The sequence below is a fragment of the Calypte anna genome, chromosome 2 (assembly GCF_003957555.1).
Source record: "Calypte anna isolate BGI_N300 chromosome 2, bCalAnn1_v1.p, whole genome shotgun sequence".
In the NCBI taxonomy this organism is placed as follows: Eukaryota; Metazoa; Chordata; class Aves; order Apodiformes; family Trochilidae; genus Calypte; species Calypte anna.
In genome coordinates this window covers 18,811,572-18,832,995 of record NC_044245.1, presented here as the reverse complement: position 1 = coordinate 18,832,995, position 21,424 = coordinate 18,811,572, and the positions used below count along the sequence as shown (strand labels likewise).

The 21,424-nt window shown below is 37.2% G+C and overlaps 1 protein-coding gene across 1 annotated transcript in view; it reads left to right on the top strand.

The window, feature by feature from the left end:
• SPAG6 (sperm associated antigen 6) overlaps window positions 1-21,192 on the top strand; it is a 34,883-nt gene extending 13,691 nt beyond the window's left edge. Inside the window, exons 5-11 of the mRNA XM_030445855.1 lie at window positions 5,989-6,194; window positions 7,090-7,263; window positions 9,104-9,256; window positions 11,617-11,808; window positions 12,992-13,108; window positions 15,913-16,058; window positions 18,271-21,192. Of these exons, the coding sequence (XP_030301715.1) occupies window positions 5,989-6,194; window positions 7,090-7,263; window positions 9,104-9,256; window positions 11,617-11,808; window positions 12,992-13,108; window positions 15,913-16,058; window positions 18,271-18,337 (1,055 nt within the window). The 3' untranslated portion in view covers window positions 18,338-21,192. The remainder of the gene's footprint in view (window positions 1-5,988; window positions 6,195-7,089; window positions 7,264-9,103; window positions 9,257-11,616; window positions 11,809-12,991; window positions 13,109-15,912; window positions 16,059-18,270) is intronic.
• The last annotated feature ends 232 nt before the right edge of the window (window positions 21,193-21,424 follow it).

The window sequence follows — 21,424 nt, the reverse complement described above, 5'->3', positions numbered from 1 at the left end:
TTAAGTGCTGTCTCACAAGCAGTTGTATAACTCACTGGCTGTGTCATGTTCCTATTTAAAAGCTGATCCACATGGCTGATAATTCTTTTACCAGTTATTTATATAGTTCAAGTAAAAGTTTAGAGCTATGAATTGAAGAACTGAGGGAAGAAACTGCTGGCTGGAAAGGGTGGGAGAAGTGGCTTGCATTCATATTGTTTAAAGCTAAATGTATTCTAGGATTATAACATTAATTCATACATTTATGTTTCGTTTTGGCTCTGTAATACACAAAGGCTCACACTGAAAGTTATTTTCTTTAATTTGTAATCAATAGAGAGTGTTGGACTGTGGAATGTATGGGGGCTTTTCCCTTTCTGCTTACAGAGGGGGTTAACTTACTGGAACAGACTCCAAAGTTGTCAGCACCTTCCCAATGGATTTCTTTTTCTGATGAACAAGTTAATTCTTGGGGGACCTCTGTGTGCTAAAGATCCTTTATCTTTTGGCCACCAGGTCTGAATCCCACCCTTGGTGCAAAATAAGGGTTGCTTCCCTCTGAAAGATATTTGTTTAAGTGTCATTTGAAAGTGTTCCTTTGTATAAATGTGTGTAGTGTGCGTGTCTGTGTTACTCAACATAAACATTTCTGTAGTTTTGTTGTGTCAGTAGATCAATATTGACTCACCTCAATTGCCCCTCATGCTATTCACTGCATGAATGCTCCCTGATCTGTGGGCTGGTCCAGTTCACTCTGTGATAGCATTCTCTGCTAAGACGGAGCTGATATTGGGGTACCAAAGACAGCAAACTCCTTGTACCTGCTTTTATTCCATGGTCATGAGTTATTTATTATTATTATCTACATGTCTCATGTCAATTTATGCAAGCAATAAGAATACTTTCAGAAATAAGGTTGAAATTAGAAGTGCTACCAAGCTGCAAGCATCATGACATCTAGTCAGAGCACTAGGTTTAATCAGTTAAAAAAAGCAAACAACAAAACAACAATCCAACCTGAAAAAAAATTGTTCTTCCCTTGCCCAGCTATGGCTAGTTTGGGGGATTTCCCTTCCCCTAAATCACAAGGGAAGTCTCTAAAATGATTACTGAAAGTAGAGGAGTTACACTGCAGAAAGATCACTCCATGGTTGGTATGTTATTTATACTCCTACAAGCATGCCTTTGCAACAGGATATTGTTGGAGATGGGACACACAGATAGATGGACAACAACTTATCAACATCTGGTGTTTATTGTTCAAGAAATTCTGGATTAGATTCACATGCTTGTGTTGACAAAACTTGGCAGTTATGGTTTTCTGTCATTGTCTGTGGACACATATGGCAGCATAAACTCTAAAAATAGAGTTGGGTGTGAAATGGTTTTCCCCACCCACAAAAAGTTTTTCAGTTTCAAAAATCATTTCAGTGCCAAACTGGGACATCATTAAGACAAGATTTTTTTTTTTTCCCTCTGAAAAGACAGGGGTAGGGAGGCTTATTTGCCCAAGGAAGAAAAATTCAATAATGAGTGTTTATGTCTAGGATATCTGTGGGAGACAGATTAAAGTCCTGATGTGTCTTAGGCAGGATGTGAATCTCTGTCTCTGAATGCAAGCAAAGGCTCCCAGCATCCAGTGATAACTCTTTGCAGTCAGAGGGTTTCTCTGCTTTTAATCAGCAGTTCTATCCATGACCTGGTAAAGCTGCTCTCTAGGAACTGCAGTGCATGTTCCTATGAAAAAGACTTTAATTTTGAGAACTCAAGACATTTTTTTTTTTTAAATAAAAACATTCTCTGGTTATTAAGTTCCCTACTGTCTTCATACAACAATCTCTTAAAATGCTGTTGTTCTGTGAACAGATGTCTCCAGAAAATCTGTGAGATTTCAGGTCAAGACAGATGTTTCATGGTATTTCAAGAAACTATAAATCTTGCCAGGTCAGATTCCAAAATTTAGAACAGCTTTTGTAGTTTTGCTCTTTCTTGAACATCCCTCTGAGATGAATTTTAGAATCTTATTCCAAAGAATAGAGACCAGTGTGCTGTAATTTTGCCATTCATTATTTCTACTGCTTGTATTTGAAAAGAAGTATAAAAGTGTTTCAAATACTATCAAAATACCACCAGGTCCATGAAAAATAGTTTGTAAATTTTTACTTGTGCCATATTCAGTTACTTTTAAATGCAAAATTCGTATGTTTGAGATATGCAAATAACTCAGCTTTCCATATGCTTTGCCTACATCTCTTACCTGCTTCAGCACAGTGCAAATTTGTAGGTAAACAAAAATAAACAATATTATTTATACTTAGTGGTATTGCTGGAAGTGGAGTTATACTGATTTTCTGCCATACAATGGTACTCTTAGGATCGTAGGATAGCTCAGCTTCAAAGGGATCTTGGGAGATCTTTAGTCCAGCTTCCTGCTCAAGGAAGCTACAAAGTTAGACCAGATTTCTCAGCTTTTCAGTGATTTGAGTCAAGCAGTAACTTTGTTTTATTCCAGGATCTAATCTTGCCCCATAATTAATGACCTCCCTCCATGTCTTGATGAAAGGTTTTCCCACTGGTTCCAGTGAAGTCTTTAGCACTGTGCTCATAGTGGTCTGCACAGACCTGTGATTTTGAAGTGCAGTCTTTGGACTGCTCATGGGGATTAGAATCTTCCTATGTGGCCATTACATGATATGAAGTCCTCAGAAAAATACAGTATTGGTGGTTGTTTTGGTCAAAACCTGTTATTTCCTGTGGATACACCTGCCACCACAGCAGGGTCTGTTTGAGAACTTTCGTCCGTACTGAAACTTGCATTTGATTTCAAGCAAAGAAGTTCTTGCTGCAGCTCCACTATGTGAACATGGCATTTGTTCAGAGCTGATTTTCCTTCTCTGGAGTGGAGACTACCTGCACATTAACTTTCTCACCTTCATCTTTCCTTCCTCATAATTTTTCTTATCCATACTGGTTCTGGCAACACATTAATGTTTTTCTGGTAACACCTTGAACCACTTTCGATTAATCCTATAAGACTTCCCATTGATTGCAGTGGGTATATAGTCAGGATCTTATTGACTCCTCTTCGTTGACTTTGCTGTCTTCTTGATCAAATAAACTCATGACTTGGCCTCAACTTACTTTGAATTAATTTCTTAGTCCCTGATGAGTACTTTTGTATTGAGACAAGTCAGTCCAACTTCTATTTGAACTGGTGATATCTCAAACTCCAAAGTCTCTATCAGTCTTTCTTCTACTTCCATGTCAGTCTGTCTTCATTTCTGCAGTATCTCCGTTTGTTACAATATTCCTCATATTGTTCTGAACAAAACAAACTATGTTGGGTTTTGATTCTTAATTCTCTGCTCTGAGCACGTGTAGAATACATGTTCTGCTTTAACTTGTGTAAGGGGAAGTCCTACTTTCTCATCATGTAATTGGACAGGTTCCTAGAGCTGTACCCAGACTGAAGTTTGAAGCCCAGGTTTTTCTTAACTTTCTGTGGAATTATATGAGGTTCATAAATTAGTTTTTCCCTTCTGACTTTCTCATCTATTGGTCTTGTCTTTGCTCTGATAATGTAGTATTGGCAGAGTGTTCAGAAAAGTTTTTTTAAAATTAATTTCATCTCTGTTGGTTTATTTGACTACATATTTGTGTTTAAAAAAATTCTTGAAAACTGTATTTTCTCCTTTAACTCTTTCTCAGCTTTAATTTTTTTTCACTTCTGTCTGTATTCTGTTTTGGATAGCAAAGTTTCATGAATCCTTTTGTGTGTAGTCTAAATTTAAAATGTTTTTTGAGGAAAAAAAAAGGAATAATAATTATCATAGATTCATTAATACTTAGAATCATAGGTTTTGGCTAAGTTTGCAGTGGAATGTGATGGGAAGACCTATATTTTCTTTTGTCCCTGCCTCAGCTTTCCTGTTTTTCTGACAGTCCATTTACTGCTTGTCTGTCTTTTGACACATGGTCCAGCCCTCCATGTGGTAAGTTATTAGCCACGAACCTTATAAACATCACTAGAAGACCAACCATTTAATTAACCATGACCAACAGTAACCATTAGTATTTAAATGATATCAGGCTTCTAGCAGCAAGAGCTGGTCTTTATTGAATGCAATTTCATTTGCCCTTTTAAAATAACTTTTATGGTTACCTTTTCATGTCTGGGCATAGCTGTGGCCTTAAAGTATTGCTCTTTCTCTCCCCACTTGAACGTCATGATTTCAGCTTATAAGGCACCAAAGAAACCCATCCTTCTAGTAGTCTCCTGTCCCTCTTGACATAATTTTCTAGATCTTAGCACCTTCTAGCTGACTGTAGGCAGTTGGTTGTTCTGAAGATGCTTGTGAGGCACAGTTGGATGGATCAAACTGATTTGTTGGTCAGTAGTTGGTGATGTATTCAACTTGGTCAGTATGCAGCATCAAAATACAATTTGAATAAATCAAGTATGACTTTTCCGTGAAAAGCTGAATGTAGTTTATACCACTTATATCGATTGGCTAGTTTTTATGTGTGTTTTCAGATACAGGAACATTTACTTTCAGGTTTGTAAGACTGAAGATACAGTGTTTATTTTTGTCAAAAACTTCTGATTTGTATGTATTTGGAGGATGCACACTCTACTTTTTCAGCCAAATAGTAATTTGGAAAGTGAAACTTGAAGGGTTAGTTTTGCATTAGTTTGAAATGTACTGCATTATTTATTATAATTTTATGAGGCAATATTTATATTCTATTAAAATATTATATAATAAAATAACATACAGTGTAAATATTTGGTTTATCACATGCACTGGAGTGCATGGCTATTACTCAGTAATTGAAAACAAATCTGGTCAGGAACGTTATTTGGATATTAACAATATAATAATGACATGACTTACGGATTTCATGAAAAAACTTTATTAGTCTATGTATATTTAATGAAGTATATTATATTTTTCTTAGTATGAAAATCGCTTTATTGATGGGCTATAAATCAAAAGCTAAGTTAGACTCTTGAAATACAACAGCCATATGTTGCCATGGTACTGTAATTCAAGATAAATGTTAAAGATAATAATGAATATGCATAATAAGGGGTAGCAAAACTGAATGAAGAACCTAATAGATTATTAAATCCTCCACAATTTTTACTACCTTTTCAACATTATTTTAAAATAGCACCGCTTGGTTGTAGTATAATTTTTCCTTCTGATATCCAGTGATTCTTATTTTAGGACTGTGACTGATGCTGGGTACATGGAGAGAGCTAATGAATTTCTAATAGTGTAATTTCTGTCCATGTCAGCTAATCATGTGCTCAGATTTTTTGCTTTCTTTTTAATTTCAGGTGCAGTTAGTTAAGGGTATTGTACCAATCTCAGGCACGCAATATCTCACTGATGATATTTCCCATTTGTCTAATTGTATATGATAACATTTTCATGTCATTAAAGTATAAATTCTGTCTTGTCACATATATGGTAGAAAAGCTTACTTTTGATCAGCAAGTTCCTAAGGTAGATCTTTCATGTATGGTTTTTGTATTTCTGGTTTTGGCATTTGATCTATGCTAATATCTGCTTATCATTTAGAGAGGGTAAAATGCTCTCTAATTAGGTGGTTGGTAAAATTTTGGTACTTTGGCTTTCTGTGTTGTTGTTAGCCATGCATAAAATGCTCTCCTATTGATCAGTGTAGAATAGCCAGGGTTTAAACAGCTGACATCTGCTTACTTTAAAAAAAGAAAAAGAAAACAGAATAACAAACCATTTCAGCCTAATCTACCTCAAATGTGTGCATGTAAATGGGGGTCCATCTATTGACCTGCATTCTTTTCAGTTGTGGATTGGTCCACACGGTTTATGAAACCAGGAGGGCTGATTTGAAATGCAGATGTCGAGACAGTGAACTACACCCTCCCCTTTTTCCTTTGCTGTATCTGTCAGGGTGAAAAATGGCTTGCACAAGGGTCAGTCACCCATACTCACTTAATTACTTTCCTTGGACCTACAGAACTGTCACAAGCTGTGGTGGATTCGGGAGCTGTTCCTCTTTTAGTGCTCTGTATCCAGGAGCCAGAAATTGCTTTGAAAAGGATTGCTGCTTCAACTCTCAGTGATATTTCAAAGCATTCTCCAGAGTTAGCCCAGACAGTAGTGGATGCAGGAGCTATCGCTCACTTAGCTCAGATGATCCTGAACCCTGATGCTAAACTGAAGGTACATTTAAAAATTCTTTTTTAAGATCTCCATTATACCAATCATTACTTGATACTGAATCGAAGACACTGATGTGCATATTTATTCAGGAAACTCTTGTTTTGGGCATTACCAAAATGCAACTATATAATGATAAAGAGTTCAGAACAGATTCACAGATTTAGCTACTGGACAAAAACTGCTGCTCTGTGAGGAACTAATCTTTAAAGTGAATGGTGTGATTTTCATTGGGGTTTTTTAATTTTTTTGAATTATGTACTAAATGAAGAATGCAACAGATATTTTTAATGTATCAAGTTTGCACAATTCAGTTATAAAAAAGGTTTAGCATATGAATATGCTTAAGAATAAGCTGCAAAACAGTAAATATTAAATGTATTATTGTATTTTAGAATGTACCATCTGATGTGAATAGCCATTGTAAAGTGTTTAATCACTGGAGTTTATCAGACAAGTATTTCTAGATATATTTTTTCAGTCTTACTCTAACAGAAATAGAAGACAATATAAAAACGCCACTTCAAAAAAATAGATAAAATTTTTAATCTAAGGTCTGACAGACCAATCTTGTGGAAATAAAGATACTTTCTACAGATTCCACAAGATTTTAAATTACATTTTTAAATGGTATATTTTTTTCTTTTTTTTTTTTTTTTTTAATACATAGAAAATTTGAACGGGATAAAACAAAGGAGAAACTTTTATTCAGGAACCAGCGAATGTTCTGTGCCATTATATTCGTGCATGAATTGACTCAGTGAATTGTAAAATAGCCGTAATTGTTTTCCCTATCCTGCTTTGTTTTCCTTGATGCAATAGATTTTTGTGTGCAGGGGGAGTTTGTGTTGTGAGATGTTTGTATACTATTGATTTTATAACAATTTTTATTTACTAGCGTCAGGTGCTGTCAGCTCTAAGCCAAATAGCAAAGCATTCAGTGGATCTTGCAGAGTTGGTGGTTGAAGCAGAAATTTTCCCAGTTGTGCTCACATGCCTGAAGGATTCAGATGAATATGCCAAGAAAAATGGTGCAACTTTAATTAGAGAGATAGCAAAGCATTCGCCTGAGGTAAAACCTTGAAAATGCAAATACAAGGTCATATCATTAGATTTTACACTTTAAATAAAATACAGGATTATTCTGTCATTTGCTTTTCGAAAGGGAGGGCAAATAGCTGTTTGGCATGTTCATTGGAAAAATATGGAAATGCTTGCTGATATTATGAGATGTGTATTGAATATGAATTGGGTTAGGAAACTGGGAATCATATAATGTATACCTAGCTACTTCATTCCTCATGATACCTGCATGGAAAGACAGTTCTAGGCTGAGAGTATTGTCAGTCTTAGATATTAAAAATATCATGAGAAAAGCCTCACAGAAGTCATGATGCAAGCTAATAAATTACAAGGTCATCCTAAAACAATAATAGATGGTTTGTGTCTTTTAAAAAATATTCTGGGGTGCTGGGATAATATTTTAAATATTTTTCCAACGACAGTGAAGGTCAAAAGTTCTCTTAGTTACTATGATACTGCTGGTAGTTTATTTTGTTAGCTTGAATTTTTGAGTGCAGTGTTTGCAGTGTTCTTGCCAATAATTGATGCAGAAAGGTGGGGATGTTTGGCAAAGTCAATAAAAAATGAATAGGAAACCAAAATAATCATAACTGTGTTAATCTGTCAGACCACAGAGATAATTAAAAGGTTTGAAATAAGACTCTGGAGTGAAATACAAGCAATGTATTTGTGGAACATACTGATGTTGAGTGCAGCCATTTCTCAATCATGATTCACGCTTAACAATTCAGAAGTGTTTAAACAGGAATATTGTGCTGTGTCTTCCTCCTGCTGGTCTCTAAGCTGCTGGTGATTAAAGGTCACAGTCTTCTCACCCTTCCTGCTTTCTCTCTGCACCTCATGAGCAATGCATTCTCAAAAAAGTGAGGACATTCTCATGATCAAAAGGGGGCACTGAAGTCAAGAGCCAGAGGCCAAGCTCAAGACTGCAGGTAGAGTCAGAAGTGCTTCTAGCACAGGATCCTTCATGCCAGGGGAATTGGCCATTCCAGCAGCTCTCCAAAGGAGAAGTAGAGTATGTTCCCTGGGGCAAGTAACATCCTACATACGACTTTAGAGTGACAGTAATCTCTGTCCATCTCTTAAGTAAGTCTGTTCAAGCAACACATGTTGCAGCACAGGTCAGAAAACAGTATTTTTAGAGGAGTTGGGTGTGTCAGTCATGTGAGCATTGTGGCTTTCATATCTCAGCTTTCTGTCTGCATGTTCAGTAAAATTCATGTGAAGTTTGGAATCTTGGGGACTTCCAGTGGTGCCTGAGAGTCACAGCACCAGGTACTGTGTCTGTGCAGGAGTTCTGAGTCATTTTTGCTCATCTGTGTCAGTTGTTTTTGGCTTCATGCCTCAGTAGGGGACTCCACAAAGAAGTCCAATCCATAAAAATGCTGGAGAGGTTCTCTAGAATTCAGGTGAGAGGATGAGCAGGCATTTCCCTGCATAGAACCTATAATGTTGGCTTTGGGGAAGAAGTATGACAGAATATCTGGCTGCAGGCGCATCTTTGAGGGCATTCATGTATTAGGATGTCATTTCCATGATTCTTTGGTGTATAGTAATGGTGTTGAGAATATGTTATTCCATGCTATACAGCATCAAAAATTCAGAGTCCCAATTTCCTTGCATTGAAGTCAATCAAAAACAGAGTAGCAAAGCAGCTTCATTCCTGAAAACTTCATGCTGTGGTTAGTCCCCCACAGTCTGTGACACATTGCTCGGTTTCCAGAATTATTTTGTAAATCAGGAGCAATACATTTAAAGACTTTTCTAATGTAGTGCTTTATGCCTGCTGATACTTCACAGTATCTAATCTCTTCTGGTTCTCTTTCCAGCTTTCACAGCTTATTGTAAATTCAGGTGGAGTTGCTGCTGTGATTGATTGTATTGGCAGCTGCAGAGGGACTGTCAGACTGCCTAGCATCATGGTGCTTGGTTACGTAGCAGCTCATTCGGAGAACCTGTCAATGGCAGTGATTATCTCCAAGGTTAGCTATCACTTTGTTGTCTTCCTATAATTCTTCAGTGGTATTCTGAGAAAGAGAGACAAATTAACATAGGCAGAGAATGTATTTTGTGACAGAATTATATACTTACTGTTGACGAATGCACTTTCTCCTAATACCACTGCTTGCTGTGGCTGAAATTATGTGACAACCTGATCAAAGTGTCTTTATGAAGTTGAGCCTTTTATAAAATGTCCTGGATTAGTTTGTGAACATCCATTTGTATTGCAGTACATAATTGTTCTATGTTGCAATAGCATGGGTACAGAAAATAAGTCAATGAATTTCTATGATCTGGCTCCTCTTAAAATGAATATTTGTGGCTATACCAAAATCCTTTTTGAAACAAGAATGTTTAATGTCACATTTGTTTCACAAGCATAACTTTGCAAGACTGCTCTAGAGGTAGTTGAGAGGTTCTCAACAAATCTTCAAACTTAAAAGAGACCTCAGTTTGTAATATAGTATGATTCAGTATGATTGTGCAAGTGACATTTCAAATGAAATAAACTATACATTTTCAGGTTTAAATAAATTCTGCTGGTCAGTTATATAGAAGGGAAAGAATGTGCAATATTTGCTGTAGGTGAAATTAGTGCCTGACATAGTATTCTGATGTGAATAATGCCAGCTAATGACTGCAGGAAGGAAGGAATTTCATTGAGCATTATTGCCTCACTTTCACACTATGTCAGTGATTTAAAATATACTGTATGACTGAAAACAGTGAAACAATAGAAACAAAGGAACAGAAATGTCTTCTAGCAGAAATGCAAGTTAAAAAAAAAAAAAGGAAATTGCTACGACATAACATCAAGAAGTATGCAGTGAAGGTAAGAGTGAACAAAAGAATGCTCCTCTGCATTTGATAACTACAGACAGTTTCTTCTTTCCCTCTCTGAAGGCCCTTCTTCTCTGGGTGTTCCTCCATCTCTCCACTTTCTGGGATGCTTAGAGTAAACATGGTCCCGCTGTTGAATGCTTGATGTTAAGTAGGATTAATCCAGGATTAAGTTCATGAAGAACCACCTAAGTGGTAATTTTTTTAAGAGTAATATAGAATACTACCATGACTGAGTTGGAGTGCACCAAGAGATCTTGTAGGGATCTGTGCACTCTTATGAAATTAAATATTTTAATGAATGATCCACAAAAGAGACACAAAACCAATTAAAAAAAATTGCTTCAGGGGAAACTAAGCTTGTTGAGCAGTGCATAGTGCTTAGGACATGGCTTGGTAAAGTAGAACCATTTGAAGGAGATGCACCATGGCATAACCACACGCAGGCACACATCTGTGATGTTATGATGTAAAGTGATTGCTTCATTCTGCAGTACTGTGTCCTGGAAAGGATGAATTATTCAAAATTATTTTGGGGAACATACTGGACAAACACTTAATTGTGGTCTTCTGTTGCAGTGCAGTGGCAAAAAAAAAAAAAAAAAAAAAAAAAGACAATACAGTCCTTTGTGGTATTAAAGCGTGGAACATGAAGCATTATTGGAAAAGAGAAATCAATTTGTCTGTAGTACTAGTGCCTGTAGTTTCCTTGTCTATTTGGAAAAAAAAAAACAAAACAAACAACAAGAAATGTGCAGAAAAGGCTAAGAAATTATCCATGGGTTGGAGAAAAGGGTTTTCTAGTTAGAGTTCAAGTAGCTTTGCCTTACCTAAAATAGCATGAAATGTTTCCTTTTGAAGTATCCTGGCATAAAATACCAGTAATCCTGTGGACAAATGATAGTGTAACCATGAACCAGAAGAACAGCTGGATGTGAGCCAGATATTTTCCATCTCTTGATGTCTCCAAATCAAGAGTTGAAACTTTTCTGGAAGTGACTGTATGAGTTGAACATGGAGTAGGGGACTCAAGAAGAGTTGAGATGTCAGTCTTGAGTCAAGAAGAGAAACTCGAGATAAGTTAAAATGTAATGTTGTGGATTAAAAAAACCCTACAACAATTGAGCCCTTCTGGTCACAAAAGGCTTTCATAAATGCATAAACATTCAAATTCTTTTATTTTCAATCTGACAAAACAGAAGCCTTTATTACAGTGTGAATTCTGTCATGTGTCCCTTTCATCCCTTAAATTGGTGTATTAGCTCAAACTGCCTTCTGACTTAGAACGCTGAATCTTTTTTCCTCTTTTTTTAACTAGATTTCTTCTCAATTTCTGCTAGTCATGATGCTGCAAAAATAGGACACCACTAGCATGCATTCTCTTACATCTTGTGTTAAAAGAGCATAAATAGAGAAACATTTTCTAACAATCAGTATCAGTTTCAAGTTGTCCTTCCCTAATGTAGATTCATAAAGGTTTTGGTTTTGATTAACGTGACAGGGAATACCACCACTCTGTGCCTGCTTGATAGAAGAAGATGAAGATCATATTAAGGCAGCAGCTGCTTGGGCCTTGGGACAGATTGGAAGACATACTCCTGAGCATGCCCGTGCTGTTGCAGTAACAAATGTACTACCCACACTGCTTGCTATGTATATGGACACACACAGTTCAGAAGATCTTCAAATAAAAGCAAGTATATTTTTAGTATTTGCAGATTGATATATTTCTTGTACCAAGCCATATAAGTATGTAAAACTACTAAGTGGTATATGCTTTTATTGGTGTTTCTTGAATCACAGATTTCCTGAGTGTAGGGTGCCCAAAGGTTGTGTGCCATTTATAGGACTGGCTGGTTCCAGTGGGTGTGCACATGGTGGATACCAAATCACAGCAGTATAATCCCTCACTTTCTCTGCAGTTTAGATCAGAGTTGCATACAGCCATAAATGCTATAATTTCTTTTGAGTGACTAATTTCTAATTATCTACCTTTTCTTAAAATTATAAGCTCTTGTACAAAATATTATAGTCCTAGTAGTAGGTTTGCTTACATTTTAAATATTATTATAAAGCTTTAACCAAATACTCAAAGCCCTGCTCTTGAAAACTTGCAGCTGTTCATGATTAGGGCCTTCCTTATGTAGAATTGCAGTTTGGTAAAGTGTATTTTTGAGCTAAAGTAAGTGAACCAATTGAAGAGTGTAAGATGACAATCTATGGTGTCCCATGTTGTTCCATAGCTTCTGTACATTCCACTGAAGTGTAACATTCCAGATCTGTAGAATGACTTCTGTATAGTTGTTTTCAGTGGTCACCAAAATACCAAGGCCAGATTGGCTGTACCTATAAGCCTACCCAAGAAGGTCATTACCACTTGTAGCAACACTGAGCCTGTTTTCAGAAACCAAGCACTGAAATACAACTGTTTCCCTCACCCTTTCCCTCCCTGCCCAGAAGGTAGTGAGTGCACTGTGCTATCCCAGACCAGCAGACTCTCCCAGTAAGCCACTTCTAAAATGCAATCTATTAAAATGTGTTTTGCTTTAGTTTGTTTATTATATTACAGTACTTCAATTTACTTAAAGGTTCTACTCCTGCTTCCATTATAGTCAAAGGGAAATTGCCATTACTTTGGCCATAGATAACATAATAAGAATATGATGCACTGTAACTTTTTGAGGTTTAATAAATTTAAGTAGAAAATTGATTCTTCATTAAATGACCTGAGAGATATAGTAGTTTTTATTCAGAAAACCCTCTTTGAGAATTCTGATCAATTTGCTTTTTTGATCAGAGTTCAATGATATATAACATGAATTCTTGATGTTTTCATTGGTATCTTACCACAGAAATTTTATTTTGCATTTCAATAGACTAAAAAAGCCTTAAAGAGCATCCTTCAGAAATGCATGTACCTTCCAGCACTTGAACCATTGCTGCATGATGCCCCTCTCAATATTATGAAACATATCATTGGGCAGTTTAGTAAGGTAAGAAAAGGCTCTATATGATGAGTAATGTGCTGTTTTCCATTTAGCAAGGAAGTTATCTTTCCAAAGATGAAGTTTCTCTACAGGTCTTAGTTGTTTTTTCAGGATTCTCAAGAATCCCCTGCAGAAACAATTTGGAGCATCCTGTTCTTTTGTCTGAGAAATCTGGAAACTGTTTCATCTGTAACCTGCTGTAATTCACCTTAAGACTGAGAAAAGAGTTTCTTATAAGCAAGGTGGTTTTTCTTCCTTGCCTCTTGAGATTAACTGGAATATTAACTGACGAGCAAATACTTTCACTGAGCCAATGAATCACATAAATCCCAGTCACATCTGTTTTAGATAAAGTACAAGCAGTTTGTACAGGAGTGACTTAAGTCAGGTATTTTACAATAATCTAGAGCATAAGGACTTCACCGCTTTTATCCTTATTAATATGCAGTCTCCATTAACTAAGTGTAAAAATCCCAAATCTTATCTCATCCCTCTCAAAATATGAAATTGTTGTTAATTACATTGTGTAAAAAGTTATACAATTTAATAAAATATTTCCAATTATTTAATTAATTGCCAGTTAATCAGGAGATTTCCAGTATCTGCAATGTTCACCAGCTTCTGGGCATCCTGTTTGACTACAGACTATCACTTGTGCAATGTGCTGCATTGTGATCTGTTAGCAGGGGGTACCAGCATCTCTTCATGAGGTGCTCTTTCTGGAAATGACCAAGCAAAATGCTCTTGATATTCAATTCTGATTATCACAGATCTGGAAGCACTACTGTTTGTAGTGTAGAATCCTGATTACATTGCCACACTGAGGTGTGTCCTGTCTTGCTAAGTCTGTACAAAGACTGGAGATGTGCACAGAATCCAATGCCTTTTGCTTCTGTGTGCTGACTGGAGCTATTAATGGGCTGAGTGCATAGTAATCGGTTGCACACTGTAAAGATTTGAATGTTTGCTGTTGCAGTGGTTTTTTTACCCTTCATATCAGCTGATGTTTTGTTTGGATTTGTTTTTATTCTCCTATATTGCATTTAAAAAGCTACACTTGTCTGGCATTTCCTCTTCTGAAGTATACATTTAAAATTAAGTTCTCTGCAGTAAAAGCAGTTTTCTCTCCTGTACCATAGCTTGGGAATTTCCTATTCTTAGACCTGTGGTGTATTATTACTGTGGGCTTATTTATAGCACAGTAAAAGCCTTATTTCTGAGCTGTGTTTCAGAGTGGGATGTTATCCATTCTTGGTGCTGCACTGTGTCATTTTAGCATTATCATTTTAAGGGTCTGTGCAATTCTCTGCTGCCTCTGTTTGGACTGGGGGAAGGGATTGTGTCTCAGAGGTGCTGTCTGTCTTCAGGGCCCCTTCCAAGAGAGTTTTTTGCTGCCTTATCCAGCCTGGGAGTCACAGTGTGGAGGAGGAAGGCAGGGGAAGGGCCATATCCTGTCTCTTTGCTAGTTCCTCCTTGGCAGTTCTTGCTGTGGGAGATACGTGGACACAGCCCTCTTTTCATTTCACACAACAAAATTATCCCAGTTATTTCTGACACTTTCATGCAGTGTATCATAGGGAGAAGTCTCTATGCTTCCCTGTTGTTTCTTTACCTGTCTGTTGATTTTGTACAGCCCAGAGGGAGCAGAGAAATGAAGACTGTTTGCCGATATGCATGGCAGAAATCTCATTCTTCTTTACCTTCATCCTTTCAGGCAATCCTTTTCTTCTTCGAGGCTCTTGTTTTGTACTGAGAAACAGCCAAATGTATGGCTTGATTTGTCTGACCAGTGTGCAGGTTTACAAAATGCTTTCTTTTGCCCCCTTACTATGTTACTCAGAGTTGGTTTTAAATCCATCTGGTTTTATTGTACATGCAGCTGACATCTTGCATTATCTCGCTTTATCCTTTTTTTTTTCTTTTTTCTTTTTTTTTTTTTTTTTTTTTTTTTTTCTTCTTTCTTAATATTGTTGCAGCCCTGTGGGCCTATGGACTACATGTTGTCATTCTCTCTCGCCTGGCCCAGCCCCCACCTCCCTCCCTCTGTCTTTCCCTCCCTCCCTTCCTCCCTCCCCCTCTGTCTCCCTTCCATCCTCTGGACAGAGCTGCATATTGGCATCACTCAGGGAGTGCAGAATGTATTGTCTGATCATTTCTGCCTCCCATCCCCTTTGGCTGCAGAAACTTCACATTTTTGCTTTGTGTGTGTGTATGTGTGTTTGTAAAAGGCTTCCATGGCTACACAGTGTGTTGTAAGATTTTAATATCTCGGAATTTAATAGTAGCATGTAATGCTTCAAGGCTGCATTATTCACTTGCAACAATTCTCAGTATTGTTTCCATGCACTAATTTAAACTGGATTGTTATAATGGTATAAAATTTCGCTCTAAAATTAAACTATGAGAATTGATGTAAAAGACCTGAATAACTTGGTATAAGTGAACAGATGCTGTTGTTATTCCATGTTAGTGTTCTGGTTTTATTATCTATTTTGCCTCCACAACCTTGTAGTCTCCATAGGAATAATTCAAGAAATGCTATTTATGTAAAGATAAATATTAAATTCATTATTTTTATATATGTTATATGTTCAAGCACAAGTTCTAGCCATAAAGGGCTGGTTTATGATTTATTGCTGTATAACTGGGTGTTAAAATGCAGTAGTCATTACTGATGTTTTACCTCTGAAGTTCCAATTTTATTTGTCCTCTGAATTAGAAACAGGCAATTTTAAAACCTAGAACCTTAAAGATTCCTTTAAAAAAATACATTGGGTTTGTTTTTTTTTAATGCACTTTTCTATATGTAGGTGTTACCACATGACAGTCAAGCACGTCGTCTCTTTGTAACAACTGGTGGACTTAAAAAGGTTCAAGAAATAAAAGCAGAACCTGGGTCAGTTCTTCAAGAATATATCAACATTATTAACAGTTGCTATCCAGAGGAAATAGTAAGGTAAGGAAAATGAAATTTAAGAAATTCATCCTTGTAATACTGTTAGGTTTTTTACAGGAACAACACACAACTAAGTCTTAAAATATTAATTTAACTTCTACATTAATTCAGTTTTTAATAGCAAACTATTTGGCTAGCTGCCCCGAATGGTAACACAACTGTTAAACGTGTACTTTTGAACACTTTCTCTTTTCTGATTGTTTCTAGAATAAAATTCCTTTGTTTGTAAGTGAAGCCCAGGTAATCAGGTTCCTGCAGGAAACTGGGAAGAAAAGTCAGGGCTTCACTACCCAGACAGACTCTGAGGCTTCTGCGTAACTGCTCTCATATTAATGGATGGATGTCTGTGGGAAGTTTAAGTAGTAACTAATTTATGAATTACTCAGACTCCAAAATACAAATATTGGTAAATCTTTGATTGCATCCTTGACTTCTCTAAGAGCCTGTCTGAACTGGTGTGTTCAGAGGTGCCTTTGAAACTTCCTCTGATGTACAGAGGGTCCAGTGACTCTCCTGCACAGTTGCTCTGCCCACAGCTGCCCTTCCTCCCCCAGCCTCATCATGAGGCTTAAGTGTTATATAAAAGGACCATACACCAGCTGTCTGCACCAAGTTGAACTTTGCCCTTAATGAATACAGAAACACTATTAAATAGCTTACAGTCAAAATGTCACCATTCTAAATTGTAATAATGAGAGAAATGCCCTCCTAAATTCTAGATATCCATTTACCAGCCCTTCACTCCATCAACACATCAAAAGGATGCTATACTCGTGCACTCCCTCTACAGGCTCTGAAAATCTGCATCATCAATTTTAATTATAGCAACAAAGTTCTTCAGCTAAGGGTAGCTACAAACTAAGTTATGCAAAATGAAGCCCTGCTTGTCTCTACAAGGGAAAGCCAGTGGCTGTCAAATGGGTAAAAGCAAAATCATATAGAAACTTCATCCTTAATGTAATACTTCAGAGGGAAAAAGAACATTTGCCTGTTCTTTTCTGGATATAATTAATGTTTTTTTGTTACAGCTTGTTTTTTTCCCTGTAAATGAAACAAGGTTACTCATGTAGGCTGGGTTGTAATAAAGAAAAGGGCCCCTTTGAGCATCTCCTGTTTTACTCTTTGTCCTACTGCCTGATGCTGGTTGTGCTGCCTGAGGCACAGCTGCTATAATAGACTACAGCTCTGCATCTGTCCTGGAGACCTGTTATTTTAGGCTCTTTGCAGACTGAATATAATAATGCATTGAAAAGTTTGCTTTACAATCAGAGAACTACTATGAGTTTTTAAAAAGGTTACATTATGCAGAAGTCATCCAGAAAATTAAAGTCAACAAGGTAAATGGATCTTTCTTCAGTGTGAAAACATTGGGGGTTTCTACTTGAATACATTTTAGGCATGTATTACATGGAAGTATGTTCCTCTTTCTTTACAGTTAAAGTTTCTAAGTCTCAGAGATGACAATATACATGCCTGCAAAACCAGAAATGTGCTTAGATGTATTTTTTTAGAATAACACAGTAATACATTTCAGATACTCTTAACCTAAAAAATTAGGGCTAAATGCAGCTTTGGTGATGCTTGCATATTGGAAGCATGTAGTTGTTCCATTGTGGAAACCCAACGGATGACAGTAGGACAATAATGGCACCACAGAGTCCTAATCTAATGAAAACCTTTTGGATAATCTCTGTCCTTGAGTTGGCATTAGAGACAGAAGGTCATTGTGATAATTTTTTTTGTGTGTTCCAGAATCAATGTCTCTTGCATTGACGCAGACTTCACATTAGCTCTGTGGTGTGGGCTTGTGTCTGACGAATAGCAGTAGACTATTGTTGTCTGGCAGCCTATGGTTCTGTGTAAACTCCTGCTTTTTTAATTAAAGGCCAGAGTTGCAAAAGAAGTTAACATCTACAGTGCACAGTAAAGACAGTGCTTGTAGCTGCTGAGGCTATCTAGAAACTCATCAGTTACCTGCATGACCTAAGAGAAGCTAAACATGTTTTTGAAAACCTGACTTCCAAGTATAAATGGTAACATAAGTTGAAAAGCAGGCTCTTAAAACATTGCAGGGGAATAACTGTATAATTTATTGACCAGTGTTTAATGCTAGGATTTGTTTCCCAATCAATAGGGAAACAAATTGTGATTCATTACTGAGCACAGAATATGTCTTGTAGTCTAATGCACAAACAAAATATTTCTCTTTCAGGTATTATTCCCCTGGATATTCTGAGATACTTCTGGAAAGGGTGGAAAATTACCAACCAGTTTTATAAACTTCATTTTTTTATTAGAGCTGTATTTCACATTTATTCCTCTATGACTGTAATACAAATACAGCTGTTGAAACTCGTTTGATTCTGAAATCTCCTTCTACTGTTTGAACTACTGAAAGAGCTCGGCAATCCAGTGAGCTATATTTTGTTCCTTATAAACTTGTTTATTGCTAAGTTTTTGTTCCTTTTGATTTATCTAGTATTACTACCAGATATTGCAACATATATGAATAGAATTTGACGCAGGGGTGATGATTTGTCACAGAAGCTTTTTTAGAATCAGTCATTTCCTTTTCCTTTCAGAAGAAAGGTTTGTTATAATCTCATTCAAATTGTAGCCTTCTCAGTACTGTAACCATTTTCCCATTTTGCCTTTGCATATTGTTTAGAACTTCCCAAGCTTGATGAGGGGGAAAAACCTGACCCCTGTGCTTTTTCTAATAATGGAATCCATTCTGCATCAAAATATCTCCTACCGCTACCTTTCAGAAAGTGATGTGATTTTGCATCTGCAAACATGTTAGCAGCTGCTAAATAAAGAAATAAGCTCATATGATGATGATAGAAGGGCTGAATGCTGCATCATGTGGCAGTGTGGTGGTCTTGTGGTGGCATGGTGGATAATATATCATCTAGAAAAGTCCTCATAATCAGGGCAGGATTCACTGTGGGGGTTAGGAGCACTACACTGCTTGGTGTATGCATTATTTTCCTTCTTGGAAAGAACTTGGTACTTCCATGGCCACAAAAGGAAAGACTCTGGGATCTTTGGCTCTATTTGGGTCAGCAGCAAATCTGTGTGTCTCAGAAGAGAGAAGAATTGCTTGGCTGCAGGAATGCTGTTAGCAAAGTTCTGAGCGTGTTCAGAGGAAACCTGAGGATACTTGAGTCTCATTAATTTGAGTGATGGGGGGACTAAGGCTGATCTTTGTATTTTTCTTGAAGAGATGAAATTGCTGCAGAAATTAATTGAAACACACTTGGAACTTAGTCTTAAAGTTGCAGATCACATCAGTGTTGAGGTTATTTGAGGTATGAGGTCTTGCCTGTCTGTTGAACATCTTGGAAATATTTTTGCCTTCTTATGTAGATTGAAGAGACTTTTACATTCTGCTTATTCCTATGGTGTACTGTAGCATCACGGAGCAGCATACAGCCCTTTATTATTCACTAACTCATAACTGTTGTTCACCATTTTTTGTTCTTCTAGCCATTTTTCCTTTCCTTGGATGCAGCATTTTTTTTTTTGGTTTGTGGTGGTGGGGTTTTTTTTGGTTTTTTTTTGTTTTTTGTTTTTTTTCCCAAGGAGTAATAAACAGTGTTTCTGGAATGGGATATTGAAATACTAGCAGCCACAAGGAAAGACAATATTTGAAAACCCCTGCAGGAGAGAAACTTGTCTACTTTCTTAAACATACTAACTGAATGAGTTTATAAAACAGGGATAGTCTCTTCTATTACTCATAAAACTTGAGTAAAGTCTTATTGCAGTTGGAAATGATTTAGAGTGGCTTTTCTCTGCCAAATTCCAAATGGCTATTTTCTTTTATTCTTGTCAGCATATTTTTCAACAGTTCACAAAAACATTGACGGGCTATCTTGTGATAAGGTTTAATTCTGCTGAGGGCTCCTGCTGTGAGATACTTGTTACTCCAAGAGTCCACTCTTCAGGAAGAGCAGGGAGTGCACGGTACCTTGCTTTATGGAGCTTTACTGAGATGGAAACTGTTGGTGTCATGAATGCTGTTATAGAAACCACACCAGCTGGGTTCTTTCCTTAGCCCACATCAGAGTGAAAAGTCTTGGAACAGACTAGCTTCTACCAAATGCCTTTTCATTTTTGGTGTTTATTAATGCTAGGACACTAGTGGAAAACATTAGGCCTGTTAAAAAGGTTGTTGTAATACTCAATTATTTTCTCACACGCGTTACGATTATTTAAAAATCAAATCTTGTACAATCACTAAAAGAAAACATAACAGAAGGGCTTCCAGGCAGTCTTGAAGCCTTTATTTTCTGTAACAGAACAGAAATGTTGCAGCAGGCTGCATGCAGTTGCAGTGCAGATGGGAGGCAGGGTAGGCATGGAGCTGCATACCCATAGCTGCATCATGTGCTCAGGAGCACACCCACAGCACACAATGCTAATGTATATGTTTTGTGCAGAGAGAGCAAAGAGGCTTCAGTCCTCTGACAAATGTGCTCCTGCTGTGTCACACTGTGCTACACTGTAAGGATTCCACAGGGTTAAATTTCAATGCCTAAACAATTTGTTCACAGTCTTTTCACAGTCTTTTTCTGGTTCCTGACAAAGGAAATGATTGCACAAGGCAAACCTTCAAAGCTACCTGATTGTGCAGAGCACAATCTAAATCAGACCTAGCATAAATACATCCTTCCAGCAGCTAGGCAGTTCTGTCTTAGGCCAGTGGTTGGTTGGCCGGCCTTGTGTTACAGGATTCTCCTGGATGATGCCACATCCCGTTAGACTGTGGCAGTGCAAAATCCTACCCATACACTCGGTGACCCCTTCAGTGCTCCTCAGCTGGCAGGCTGCTTCCCTGAACTCTGTGTACACCTTGTGGTTGGAGGCTTCCCTGTGGGTACACATCTGCACAAGGCAGATTTAGCCCTTTACAGCAGAAAAATCTCTAATTTGTATTTTAGGCTTTACATCACCTGCTTTCCTGTAGTGTTTCACAAGCTCTGATGTACAGTGTTTCTATGTCATCCTCTCATTTGGCTGAAGTCATCATCTAAAAGTGTATTAATGTTAGTAATTGCTACTCTGGCAGGCTTCAAGTATGTATAATTTGTCTTAATTTCATAGAATAAAATGTAGATTTGCATTTTAATTAATTGTGTAAATGCTGTTTTCATGCTAGTTTGTGACTATGATACTAGAGAAGATGAAGAACAGGCTCAGTTTGCAGCAGTTTGAGCCTGACACCACATTTGGATGTTTGTCTCAGCTTACCACTCAACAGTGACTGCTTCTGAGCTTACAAACATTTCAAGCAAGAGTCCTCACAGAGCTTGCTTATTAAGACACACAAAGAAAATTAAGCCAGTGCTTTGGCAGAAATA